This window comes from Triturus cristatus, chromosome 2_1 (assembly GCF_964204655.1).
Source record: "Triturus cristatus chromosome 2_1, aTriCri1.1, whole genome shotgun sequence".
NCBI lineage: Eukaryota > Metazoa > Chordata > Amphibia > Caudata > Salamandridae > Triturus > Triturus cristatus.
The window spans coordinates 256,980,909-256,994,850 of record NC_140581.1 but is presented as its reverse complement, the minus strand read 5'-3'; the positions used below and the strand labels follow the sequence as shown (position 1 = coordinate 256,994,850).

Here is a 13,942-nt window from a genome sequence, read left to right as displayed (position 1 = left end):
GGCATCCCTTACATTGTAACAGTCTCACAACGTGTGGTTTGCTGTAAAAATTTGCTTTTTCCACTCCCACATGGGAGCTCGACATCTCGATTTGGCCTTCCATTCCAACCTTGAAGGCAGAGTTCAATAAATCGAGCAGAATAAGAGCATTATTGTCCCAAAAAGTAGTTGCGCTCACATCTGCCCGTGAGACATTCGTCCTTCACGTGGCTAACACCCGTACAGAAGTACATGCTCTTCTTAATACTGATCTCCCACTACATTTCGGTGCGTTGATTCATACTATCTTCAATGCTTCTAACACTACAGGCATTGCCCATTTTTTTTAAAGCTGTGGGATCTGGCCTTGTGATCTCTTTTCAAACTAGATTTGGTGTGATACCAGCTTTTATCCATTCTATTTTTTCCAGCGTCTTCGGTGGCTTGCCACTATTACTTGCCCTAGCCGCTGGGATTCTGCTGTTAATTTGCTTAATCCGAAATGAATTCTCTTCCTGTGGCCCCAAACAGTCGAGACCGGGTGCTGCTGCTTCGTAGTCGTATGCTTGAATGCTACGGTACTTTACCCCTGGCCACTCTGAGCGTGGCTTATGGATTATCCTTTTGTTTTGGTTATTTCCCTGCCTGGAATGTTCCTTTGAATAGGCATTGGATCTTTGCCTCTCCAATATGGTGTCTTCTGCCCCGGATTATGACCTGCTAATGAGTCCTCTAGTGGCGCATGATCTGGAATGTTCTGCTGTTGGTATTATAGCCTCCGCGGCTGCGCTTGGAGTTTTAGCGGAATGGGATGTCTGTGCAGCTGCGCATGATTTCCTACAACAAAGTTTTCTTGAGGAACAGGCAAGTTGTCCACTGATGGTGCTAGAAGCTCCCATTGTTGATGACCATGTATGTTAATTCTCTTTGCTGGAATAAATGGCTACTGTTTTTTCCGACGATTTCAATGACATTCTCTTGGAGGCTGTTGCAACTTACTGCTCATACACCTTAATGGATTAACCTGGATGTCTTCCATCATCTGCCGGATGTTTTTGTAATAAAAAAAAAAAAGAGATTTTTACTTTTTTCGAATCAATTTTTTACTCATGCATTTGTGCAACATTGGACTCTTTACTCAAATATGACTGCTGCTCTTAATTCTAGCTCACTCTGACTTGAACTCTGTGTTCTATTGAGTCCTCCGTCCATTGGCCTGGCCAAGGAGAGGGTGTAGTGAGGAAATTGGGTTAACTGCAGACATTGCTAAGTTAGCATAAGTAGTATATGCTCGGCTGCCATTCTGCCGCTTTTGCACACGACACTACATGGCTCTGTTCTCGTGAAATACTTTGCTGGCGCTGCTTCACATGAGAACTGTCTACCGTTCACATATCCAGATGGGCACCGTGCTCTCTGTCTGCACAGCGTGTTCAAGGTTGAATAACAATGTATGCTGTTGATTCACTTTGGTCAGTCCCACGAACATAGACATTAACATGAAGCACAGCGGCCCAACTGAAACTCGGGTGCTTTTTAATATGACATTACATGCATGAAAGTGGCACTTGGAGAAAAGCTTTCCAACATAGAAGAGCTGTGCTGAGCCTGGGATGTAATTAATTGCATCTGATCTCGTAGGTATGGGGTCTTGCTGACAAATCCCAGAGGTCTTCTATAATTATTCTAAACTAACTCATGAGCACGGGGAGGGTGGTAAAAGGCACTATAATCCTGTTTCCACTGTCATTATAATATGATTTCCCCTTTTGTGCTTTATGGAATTGTAACAATGCTTATTATATTGTTCTTATGCATTATGCTGCTCGTATTGGCTAGAGTGCTGCACCTTAGTTAAAAATAAACATTTTAAACTATACAGTGTCTCTGATTACTCACATTGTGGACAAGTATGAGTGTGAATGAAAGAGTGTTCTTGTTTCCCACTATTCCTGAGAGTTTACTAAGTCGCATGTTCTAGGTTGTCTAATCATTGGTAGCTTCGCTGTAGTAGGGAGAACAAATGAGACACTATTGCTCGTCGGATTGGGGGTCTGGGCACTGAGGTGGCTTTTTTGGTACACAACAATACGCCGAGGTCCTGGTTTCCTGCGCATAGTTCTGTGCATGAGCCGAATCCCTGCAACACCATGTGCTCTCTAAATCCGGCGAATAGAATAGATTCGACTCATAGCTCCCCGCTTACCAAGAAACGTGTTGCAAAATGTCTTCACAAGTGCTAAGTGTCCTGCAAAGTGATAATGGAAAGTTGACCATCATAGATATAAAGGTTTACATTGGTTGGCATTTAAGCATATTGAACCATTCTTACATGGGAAGGAGAAATAGAATGAACACAACAGAAATGTATGTTTTTTAATCAATGGAATCAGTAAGGCAGTTCTTCACACTTATAAACTACTTAATAAGAAAGTAAATGATGTAAACAACTGGACATATAACAAACTGCAGACATAAAATTTCGCAAGGGGTTACAGATGTAAAACAACTTCAAAGTCTTTATGTACTTAATAGAATACAGTGTATGTACAGTAACATACGGTCTGCAGTATTACTGATAAAAACCTGAAACAAACAAGTCTCTTCTCTATTCACAAGCCGTTCCCTCCCATTCCTATACAGCAAAGAGAGAACAATAGCCAATGCTTGCTAACAAATATAGCTCTGCGCTGCTTTCTTCTACTTGCTGCAACTTTGGTTGGTGATCTGTGTTGCGCTAAAACATAATAAACCAGCCAAAGTGTTTAAGCAGTTTAAACTCATAGCTATCAGTTTTACCACTGGAAAGCAGCATCTTCGCCCTGAAAATCTTTCATCATCCCAAATCTTAGCAAAATTACATTTTAGCATCCTTGAAGCTGACATACGATGGGCTTTGCCTTTTAGCAACAAGGATGGAGTTCTGGATCTTTCTAGCATTTCTCAAAATAGCTTGCCTCAGACTTCTTGTGTATTTTTTAACGTGAGAGTTTCCACGCAGAGCAGGTCTGTGCTTCTCAGTGGTGAAGAATATTCCTAAACTATTCATTTCTGAGTTAGTTTATTTACTCCCTCCCCAAGCAAACCTTGTGAACTATACAGCAATTATACAACTGTAGGCTTAGGAATTCAATGAGAAGCCATGCAGGTTGATCAAACTTGATGTGATCGGATTTTCGGGTACCTTCAATTAGTCTAGTCTCCTCATTGATGGCAGCTATTAAAGGGGGCAGATGGATTCTGGGAGTGCTAGTTAGGAAGGAGCTGCCGTAGTTCAACCTCTAAATGTCGTATATAGAACAGAATGCTAGCCATCCACTGGTAGGAGTGATACGTAACGATTCACTATAAGAGTCTGATTTGCTATTTTGCTTTTTTTGCTAGTGTGTTGGTAGCTCAGGAGTCAAGGTAGCACTGCAGGCTGTGCTAATTCGGGAGAAGGGAAACTGCTGCAGTTCAGGAACAAGGAATGCTAAGGCTCAGGAGTCCAGGTAGCACTGCAGGCTGTGCTAGTTCAGGAGGAGGGAAACTGCTGCAGTTCAGGAACAAGGAATAACTAAATCTCAGGAAACAAGGATAGGTCTCACCGGTATACCGCTACAATGACCAACCTTGGCCTGAAGGGAGCTGGGGCTTAAAAGAGCTCACAGTAATCACATGCATCAGGTGTGAGCAGGCCAGCAGCAGCCAGCCACAGGTGAGCTGAATTCCTCCACCCATTCTTGGCCTGCAGGGGTGGAGACGAAGCAGTGAGCAGGGAATTCTAGGTAATGGAGTTTCAGGCAGGAGCAGGATGGCTTCCACAAAACCTGGCATGGATTGGTAATGGATGTCAATTTCCAAAGAGTGTCCAAATGGCTGGAAGTCAGTATATACATGAAGGGTAAGGTCTGGAAGCTTATTACAACACTGGAGAGTCCTACAGTTCAGCCCCCTGGTGGTAGACACGAGAACGCAGGGAGCAAGTCATGACAGCAAGTGCCATCCTAAGTCTAAATGGCAGTGCTTGTCTTGTCAACTTTATCAGTGAATTCAGTCTTACATAGAAAAACTCTTGTACAGAAGGTAGGATCAATATATCTTTTTTGCTTCTTTCCATGGGATGGCATGCCTAGAACTGTAAAATACTAAGGATAATGGAATATTGTAATTAGAAAATATTTATGTACCACACAGTCTTATTTACATTAAATTAAAATGACCTTTTCTGTAACAGGAAAGTCGCCAACCTCTTCCACCTGAAGAAGTGAGCCAAATCTGGGAAGACATCAAGGACATGGGAGTACTGATTGGCAAGGGTGGACTCTATGGCCAGGTACAGCAATTTTTAATACATATAAACATGTCATTATATTTGTGTTATGTTTTATAGTTGAAATGTTTTTCTCATATTGGAAATAATTCTCAAGCTCTCATGGGTCTGAGTAACAAGACTCCCTGACTGAAAGTCAAACATATACTCACATGGACTTAGGTCTGTGTTTTGAGTACATTCTGAGAGTTTCCTTGAGTTTTTAAGGGATCTTCTTACTTTGTTAATCAAATATGCAGTATCTAAAAAGTGTTATTTGTCTGCCTCCCCTTATCGCTTTCCTTACCTGAGGCAAATGATTCTTAAGAACACTCACAAAAAAGCCCAAAAGGTTCTCTCAGTGACAATGGCTGCTCTTCTTATCCTAACAATTGCTACAGTGCCTTTTAGTTTTTCAGTAAGTGTATTTAAGTGTATTGAATTGGGGCAATGGAGATCATGAACGGGAATGGGATAATTAGCTATGTTATTTATATTGATTATGCTGTTGCTGTAATCAACGTTTAATTTTCATGTGTCAACTGTATCTTTTATCGATCTTGTTGGGAGGTAAAAATCAAAACAACATAAACCATTTTTATGACTTTAGGATTTCAGAAGTACTTCTGAAAGATGCAGATTCCTAGGATTTCTCGCATGTGTCACCCTTTACACAGCCCTTTGAGGAACTATTGTAGTTAAGCGCATTTGGACATGCAATCTTTTTTTATTCTTCATGGGGAACAATTTTTTCTTGATGGAAATCTCTTCCTCTACAAGTCTAGAAATATTGACTGTGATACCGGCCATGAAAACAGATTTGTTCCTTCCCTTAATTGGAGTAAACATCTAGCCGATGAGAAAATAGCTGCAAAAGTTTGGTCAATACCCTTAATTCTCCTTCCTTTCAGAAATGGACTGTTAAGTGCACAGATGACTTTGTGAATCTGGTTGTTTATCTTTTTAATGGGTACAGAAAATAGCAAAGGCCCAACAATTTCAACCTCCATCCCACCACCGTCCACTCCCAATGACCTCAAACAACCAGCGAGCATCAGCCAAGCCATTATCACCTGGTCTCCGCTCCCCGCCCTGACCACCTCAGCCATCAAGTCTTCCATCCACTACGGGACTCCCTCCGACCCCTGCCTCCATCACCTCGACAACCTTGCAACAAACCCACTCAGCAAGCAAATCACCAGCATCCTAAGCACTTCCATCTCCACAGCAACCTTCCTGGACAGATGGAAACACGCAGACATCAGACCCCTCCTAAAGAAAGCCTCTGCCAACTTCAACAGTCTAAAAAATGATCGTCCGATCTCCCCGCTCCCATTCCCAGCCAAAGTACTCGAAAAAGCCATCAAGCAGCTCAGCTCACGGAATTCCTGGAAAAAAACCACCTGCTCGACACCTCTCAATCAGGATTCTGTGCCAACCACAGCACTGAACACTGAGAACATGCTGATTGCCACCACAGACGACATCACAAGACTCCTCGACTGTGGAGAAACTGTGGCCCTGATACTACTTGACCTCTCCGGGGTGTTCGACACAATCTCCCATAACACCTTCATCAACAGACTCTACAACATAGGCATACAGCAAGATGCCCTCAAGTGGATCGCCTCCTACCTTACAGGACACACACAGAGCATCCGACTGCCTCCTTTCACCTCCACAACCAAAGACATCATATGCAGCACACCACAAGGGTCATGCCTCAGTCCCACTCTGTTCAATTCTACATGACCCCACTCGCAGACGTCCTCAGATCCCATTGACTCAACATAATCTTCTACGCAGACGACAATCAACTGATCCTCCCACTCACCGAAGACCCGTTCAGCACCAAAACCAACTTCTGCAACACCATGACCAATGTAGCCAATTGGATGAGAGACAACTGCCTCTAACTCAACCCCAACAAAACTGAAATACTGATCTTCAGGAAGAACACATCCACATGGGACCACAACTGGGGGCTGGCACAACTCAGACCCACAACGACCGACCATGCTTGCAACCTCTGCATCCTCCTCGACAGGCAACTGACCATGTACTAACAAGTCAACGCAGTCGCCTCCTCCTGATTCCACACACTTTGCATGCTCCGCAGAATCTTCAGATGGATCCCAACTAACACCAGAAAGACCATCCCTCAGGCTCTCGTCACCAGCTCCCTCAACTACGGCAACACCCTCTACACCTGCATCTCCACCTTGCTCCTCAGAAGACTCCAGACCACACAGAACACAGCACCGATACTCATCCTGCACCTCACTATATGAACCCACATTGCCCCCAACCTGAAAAACCTCCACTGGCTCCCCATCCAGAAGAGATGCCAGTTCAAAATCCTCACACATGCCTACAAAGCCCTAAACAACCTAGGACCTGCCTACCTCAACCATCGACTGAACTTCCACCAACCCGCTAGACACCTGTGCTCCTCTTTACTCGACCTCACACACACCTCACGCATCCGTTGCAGCCTCAGCGGTGGCTCCTCCTCCTGCATCACTGGCAAGACCTGGAACGACCTTCCCCTCCAGCTCCGTACAGTCCCCTTGCTGGCTGACTTCATAAAGAGACTCAAGAACTGGCTGTTCGATGGAGACACAGCAACCAAATACCTCTAGGGGTGACAGTGCTGCACTTTACATATGCTGCTTGATTGATTGATCTCGATTGACGCAGTCCTCTTGTCTCTGTACTCTCTCCATGTGTATTTTTTGGACCTGTGTGCTCACCTATTTGACAAGACATGTGTGCACATAAACAGCAGCTGCATGTTGGTGTTATGTCTAGGTGCTTGTGCCTGACCAGAGAAAATAACAAGGGGCATTGTTGTTCGACCTTGTCTGTGGTGTGAAGGCTAAACCCCAGGAAAAGAACAGAGCATGAAAACATATGCAGGTTCTGTGTGAAAATTAGGCCTGGGCAGAAAACTATGCTACGCTTGCGGAGTGTGCGGAGTTTTCGCAACTACGCGCTACGCGAATCGCACATAGCACAGTGCAAAAACGCGTAGCAGGAATTATTTGCTCGCTTGCGGTCCTCAACGTCAAGTTGGCAACCGCGAGCTAGTAAAATCAACCTCCCGGTGAGACTTTTTCCTCGTTCGCGATCGGCAACTTCAAGTTGCCGATCGCGAGCGTGGAAAATAAACCTCCCGGCGACATTCTCAACTCGGGGAGGCCAGGTTTCTCATTGCGAGTGGTCGCATATGCTCGCAACCGCTTACGATGAGAAACTACCAGCCTGTTGAGAAAGCTGCCGCTCGAGTACAAATCTACTCGAGCTTCAGAAAACGACCGCTTGCACTGTGCATGATTCCGTTCGCAATGATTGCACAGTGCGGACAAGCGTCCAGCACTGTGCAATCATTGCGAACAGCATTTCCCTTCCACACTACGCAGTTAGGGTAGCGTGCGTAGTGCAAAGTGCACTTCGCATAGCTACGCGTAGCGCGACTACGCGAACTACGCCCAGGGTTAGTGAAAATAGGATGTGGCACAAAGGCAAGCGTGTTTATATAGTAACGTGAGCAAAGGAAAATGCGGCCTACTACCTGCACAATTTGGCTACCATAGGGAAAACTACAATGGGCCATGCAGGAAACACATAACAAAACAATATGCACAAGGGATTTTGTGATGTCTAGATACAGAATGGTGGTGTAGTGTAAGTTAAGGGTGATGCTAACCATTCGTGGAGAAGAAACTGATTTAATCTGTGGTTTCACAGACCGAGATTTAGCAATGAGAACCCCCACTAGTCTAGCACTTTAAAACTAGGTTTAATATGTTGAACCAGCCTCTGCAGTGTACGATATTTTGTTTGATAACTACTCAGCTGTGTTTCAGTAACAAGCAAGATATGTTTACCTCTGTTTTATCTTGATTATTGTAGAGCCTCTGTTCATTCATCCAAGTCTTAATGTCAGTGAGACAGATGGCCATTGTGTCAAATTGATTCAGTAAACATCTAAGAAAATTATAATATGGGCGTTATCTTCAAATGGTTAATATGCCACGCCACTTCGTTGAATCAGAATCAACAATGGACAAACATAAATAACGAACAGTCATGACGACAAGAATGAGCCATGGGAGACCACATAAATTCTCTTAATGGCAGGAAATTAATATATTTCCAGTTTGATGGTAGTGTTCCAACTCCTGAGGAAACCATCTCAAGGAAACCCCAAACGCTGCTTCCACCTCCTTTACCATTTCTTTGAATGAATGCTACTCAAAATATGGGTGTTGGTGTTTACTAATTGACATTCATTTCCTCCTGAAAGCTACAGAGACAACCGGAGATCGACCACTCTTGTTTGATGATTCCTAGTAATTGTATTACATAAAGACCTAGTGTATTATACTCAACCAGCTGAGTGTGTTTGCTTACAATTTTGAGTAGGTTCCTGGGACATAAGGACTCAAAGATGTATCTTTAAGAATGGTACTGAGAAAAAAGGCTGGGCTCTTTGCCAGAGGGCTTATGCCCATACAAATAAGGAGACTACACTGCAAAAGAAGAATATTTGTTGCAGTGTTTGTACATGTTTGCATTACTGGCCCTCTTATTTTGTACCTCATGGGGAGGTAGATGGTATGTTCTGTGAAGAAAGATCTACACAATGTGGAGATATCGCTTGGATGTTTTCTAAGACTGATGAGAGCCAGTAGCAGGGGTGGTTAGGCTGGCGTTTAGCCGACAAGTGGAAGTACTGTGTGCTAGAAGGGAATCCAAGGGGCTAGTATTGGAACTGGGCTTTGAGAGTTGGCTCCGCTGTGTGGACACAAATATTGTCTCCTACCGGCTACATACCAATTATGCAACGGCGTCATTGGCATTTGACATTGGCTGTGTCATAAGTGCCTGCACACACTCAGTAAGACTTATCTTTCAAGTCATGGACTGAGTGTTCTGAGTCTCTTAGATAGCTGAAAGAGTTGTTATGATTGCCCATGTGTGAAAGGCTGGAGGGTGTTGTAAGCTTTCCACTTCCATGCTTACTCATACAACAATTCTGTGTGTGCTAGCTGTAGCAGTGAAGTGGAGTGGCAGAGAGGCCACTTAATTTACATTATGACTGGTCGAGCTTTGGATAGGATACTGTCTTATATCAGAATGAAACTACTTCATGGGAACTAATTCCCAAAGTATTGTGCTGGGCATGTTACTTGAATATCAGCTCCAAAATAAGAATTACGAAAATATAGTGGTCAAAATGTTGGGACTGCCAAAGTATGTTGTTTTTTAAGTGTTACAATAATATTGATGTTGAATATTCCATATTTGAAAATATGTTTGTATATAATATTGTTTTTTTGTATATTTGAGTTTCATAGTGTTAATTTTTTTTTATTTATTTTAAATTATACATTCAAATATGTTTTTTCTTAAAAACACTTTTTTAAATAGATTTTAAACATTGTTTTTCAATTAAAATACTTTTCTTTAAAGAAAAAGTTTACAAATGTTTAATCTTTTTAACATTAAAATAGACTTAAAAATATTCTAATATTGATTTTTAAACAATTAAAGTGAAAAGCGCCAAGAAAAATAAAGCCCCAATGTAAGTCAACAGTCATGTTAGACCGAGACCAAGGTGCAATTTCAGACCACCATGATGGAGTCGTGGTCAAATACACCAACTGCATTGATCTCAGTGAAAATCTAGAAGTCAAAGTGTTCAAAACGTTTCCAAGTCCCACTTCAAAAAGGAACTCTGTTTCTTTTTTAAGATAAATGTTCATTTGTTCAAATTCCCAAAGCAAAATTGGACCATATCACTTTTTGAAAAGAAAACTCCTCTCTGTGCGGGCGGTCACTGAAACTGTTGCCGCTGTTGTGGAACTGAAGGCCATATACCTGGAGCAGATTGGTCAAGCCGGCACTCAAGGCTTTTGAGATTTTGTTTGGAAAATGTTTTAAGTCCCAGCTCTCAATGGGACCTAGTAGTTTTCTCAAGATACAGGTAAATCCATGTGGGACGAAGTTGACATCCAATCTGTCTCTTTGGAACTGCTGGTCAGATGCTTTTTTTGTGGTTTCTGCTGAAGTTCTGGAGGAAAAGTTTCCAAAAGCTTCTAAACTTTCTTCTGCTAACCAAACAACCACAGGAGTACACTTCTAAGGCCCCCACTACCTTGGGGGTAAGGTACTTAGACACTCTCAGGATGTCAGGAAGAGGTTAACAGCAAAGTACAGTAGCAGTCCATTTGCCACTGGTCAACTGTGACTCTTATATAAACAAGGTCCTTGATATTTATCACACAAACTATTTGTTTCTCGAAGGGCAACCCCTAGTACCTGAGTCTGTAATAGGGGAAGGTCAAGCTCTAGTACCCATTCAGAGACAGACCCTATGCCCTAGGTGTGATACTTTTATCAGGCCCAGTGAGAAAGGAGATACAAATCAAACAGTTCATAAAAATGATATGAAAATATTGGAAGTGCCTTGCATAAGCCAGTTGGCTTTGTTTCACCAGCATGTTCGCTTTATCATCATTGGCAACTTTCCTATAATAATGACTGGAGGAACCGATACCAATACTAAAGCTAAGGTGTTTCTTTTGTATACTTTTTTTTTCTAAAGGAAAAATCACACATCAACCTCCTATAGAAACTCATTCAGGAATAAATAGCTATGCCTACTTGCTAACAAAAAAAATGTATACTAAAATGAGTCAGGTATGGCATACGTCTTTATTCTATGCCCATACTCGTGATTAAAAGAAAGTCACATGTTTAAACCATTTTAGTGTGACCGGCTGACATGTTTCATTGCCACACAAAGACTTACTGGCAAATTCATCAAGGCATGAGGACCAGTATTCACTCGGTTATGCACCGCACCTGTATTAAATGAAGTGGACAGACAACAGGAAATGAAACATATACAAATAGACCGAGATCAGCTGCGGGACCTGTTGTTAGAGATGGGGACCCCAGTTTATCTCTGTCAACAGATAAAATGCCTCCACGAAGGTAATTTTGCCAAAATTAGATTTGGAAATAGAGGGGAGCTTTCTGCTCCGAATCCTGTAGAGAAGGGCGTGAGACAAGGTTGCGTTCTCCCACCAACTCTCTTCTTCCTTTTTCTAAATGGGTTAATTGAAGATCTCTTATCAGTTAAGGATATAGACTCCCCTAAACTTGCCAATCGTAAAATTCCTGCATTAATGTTTGCAGATGACACGTTGCTCCTATCTAAAACACCTATGGGGATGCAACGTGTCCTAGAGAAGTTTGGCTCGTTTTGTAAGAAAAGGAATCTCGAGGTAAATATAAAGAAAACAAAGTATATGGTGTTTCATGCCAATACCACAAATTGCCCATACCCCAAAATGGACGAAAGGCCTTTAGAGAGGGTCCCAGTCTTTGATTATTTAGGGCTTACTATAAACGATAAAATGGACTGGGGGCCGCAGATTGCCAAGGTAAACTTAAAACTTATTCAAGTTAGTGGGGGGATTTTAAAAGTCCATAGGAGATGTGCCGAAAGGGTTATTGGCCCCCCTGTAGAAATCTATAAAGTTCAAGCAAGGGGTGCCACCCTCTATGGAGCTGAATTATGGGGTCACTGCCAGACAAAAACCCTGGCACTGACCGAAAATAACTTCTTAAGGCAACTTTTGGGTCTCCCTCAAAGTACCCCTTTAGTCCCTCTAAGGATGGATCTGGGCATTCTCCCCATCACTGAAGTGATAGCCTCTCGCCCACTTTTGTATTGGCGAAGGCTATGGAGTACCCCTGAGCTGGTTGTATATAGAGAGGAACTAGAATCAGTTATGCGCATCCGGGGGACGTAAAAAATCCCTTGGCTGTCCTATATTCGGGATACCTTTCGTCAAATTGGGAGGAGTGATTTGTGGTCTTCTGCCGAGGAATCTTGTCTTGACATCTCTAAACAGTCCTAACCTCCGCTTTAAAAGAATTCCGACTGATGTGTACCAGTAGGGTGTTAGGGACATCTAGTTTAACCTCTAGGTTTCTAGATGTTAAAATGAACTATAAATTGGAGCCAGCTCTTGATCTCATTCAACCCTTTTTAGCCAAGAAACTTTTTCTCCAATTCCGACACGGGACGCTCCCTCTCTATACATTTACTAACAACTGGGCGGGGGCCAACAAACTATTATGTCCTGGGTGTAACGAGACAGAGGAGACTGAGACCCATGTGATCTTTTTTGTCCCGCATATAAGGCCGCCAGATCTAAATGGGTTTTCCAGCTCTGTAGGAATTTGGGAATTAGAAATTTTAGAGAGGTTTTTAGGCTATTAAAATATGATACACATCCGGTTCTTGTTGCTGCTATATCCAAATGTCTTTTTGCTTTGTGGTGTAAACGCAGATGTCTAGTGAAAAGTTAGGGCTGAGATTTGGACGATGCCATTTTAATTGATTTTGCTACCATGATTATTTAAATGCTATTATTTTTTTTCCTTTTTAATTTTTAATAGTCTAGCTATATTATGATGCTGTATTTTTAAATCTATTTAACCCCTTCGACGCTCATGACGGAACGGTTCCGTCATGAGCGTCGGTTGGGCTGTGCTCATGACGGAACCGTTCCGTCATGAGCCCGCCCGCGCAACGAACCTTCAGCGTGGCGCGGGAATCCGCGCCGCGCTGAAGGGGTTAATTGTGCTTTTATGGCAATAATTGCCGAAATAAAGTTTTCTTGACTGAAAAATAATATTCAGGTGTGTTTAAAAACGCCTCAACCCCCAATTCTTTTACTATAACATGGACATGTGATATTTACCATATAACCCCCAGGTGAACGCTTACCAATAGGTCAAGTTGTGGTTGTCTGAGAAGGGGGAACATAATCAATATGATTTTAGAACATGTAGTCCATTTGTACAATAAGTGTTGTTGAGAAATCATTCCCTGCAAAAGATGCAAGGCTTTTTGCCATTTTTAGGTTGTCTAATATATCCTAGGCATAAAGCATTACATTCGAAACATTGCGGCCACAGGTATATTCATAGCGATTGTAACTGCTGCCCATCAGTGTGCATATTTGCTGCATAGGGGGAGTACACCCTCATTGCTAAAGGGGTGTCAACTACCGTTTTAATCCAAATACGAAATAGCAAGTACCCCACAGTTTTAAAGTGTCCCAAAACATAGTGCTTACACATCACTGCTTGTTGAAATGTCTGTAGCTCCAGGGTAGCATATCAGAAGCAAGAAACCTCTTTTTCAAGGCAGAGAGCCAGATCATACACTCACCGCCATTTACTGTGCCTCTAACCACAGCTTTCATATAACGCTTCACAAAAACCAGGTCACCGTTCTCAAAACTTCAGACAAACTACCAGGCGCAAGCAGACTCTTTTTCGGGCCAAGTATCCTCTCGTTACACTCACCGCCGATGCTGGCAAACCACCTTTGTAACCCCCAAGTTTACACTGGCACTGCAGGCCAATTTAATGCCGTTCCAGCGTGCTACCTCGTCGCATCTATCAACTAGACTGCAAACAGCAAAGACAAGCATTGGCATAGCCAATAGGTCTCGCATTTGGGACCTTATAAGTGTTTAGTTATCCAGCACAATATCCTTGGTGCAACAACATCAACTGTTGCATGGCTAAACAGTTATAAGGTCCCAAAGGCGAGACCTATTGGCTATGCCAATGCTTGTT

At 42.7% G+C, this 13,942-nt stretch overlaps 1 protein-coding gene across 2 annotated transcripts in view; it reads left to right on the top strand.

Annotated features, from left to right (window-relative positions):
* Positions 1 to 13,942, top strand: part of AGXT2 (alanine--glyoxylate aminotransferase 2) — a 399,697-nt gene that overhangs the window by 364,218 nt on the left and 21,537 nt on the right. For both annotated transcript variants that reach the window (XM_085630974.1, XM_085630979.1), the window contains exon 13: positions 4,196 to 4,294. In XM_085630974.1, coding sequence (XP_085487100.1) covers positions 4,196 to 4,294 — 99 coding nt within the window. The remainder of the gene's footprint in view (positions 1 to 4,195; positions 4,295 to 13,942) is intronic.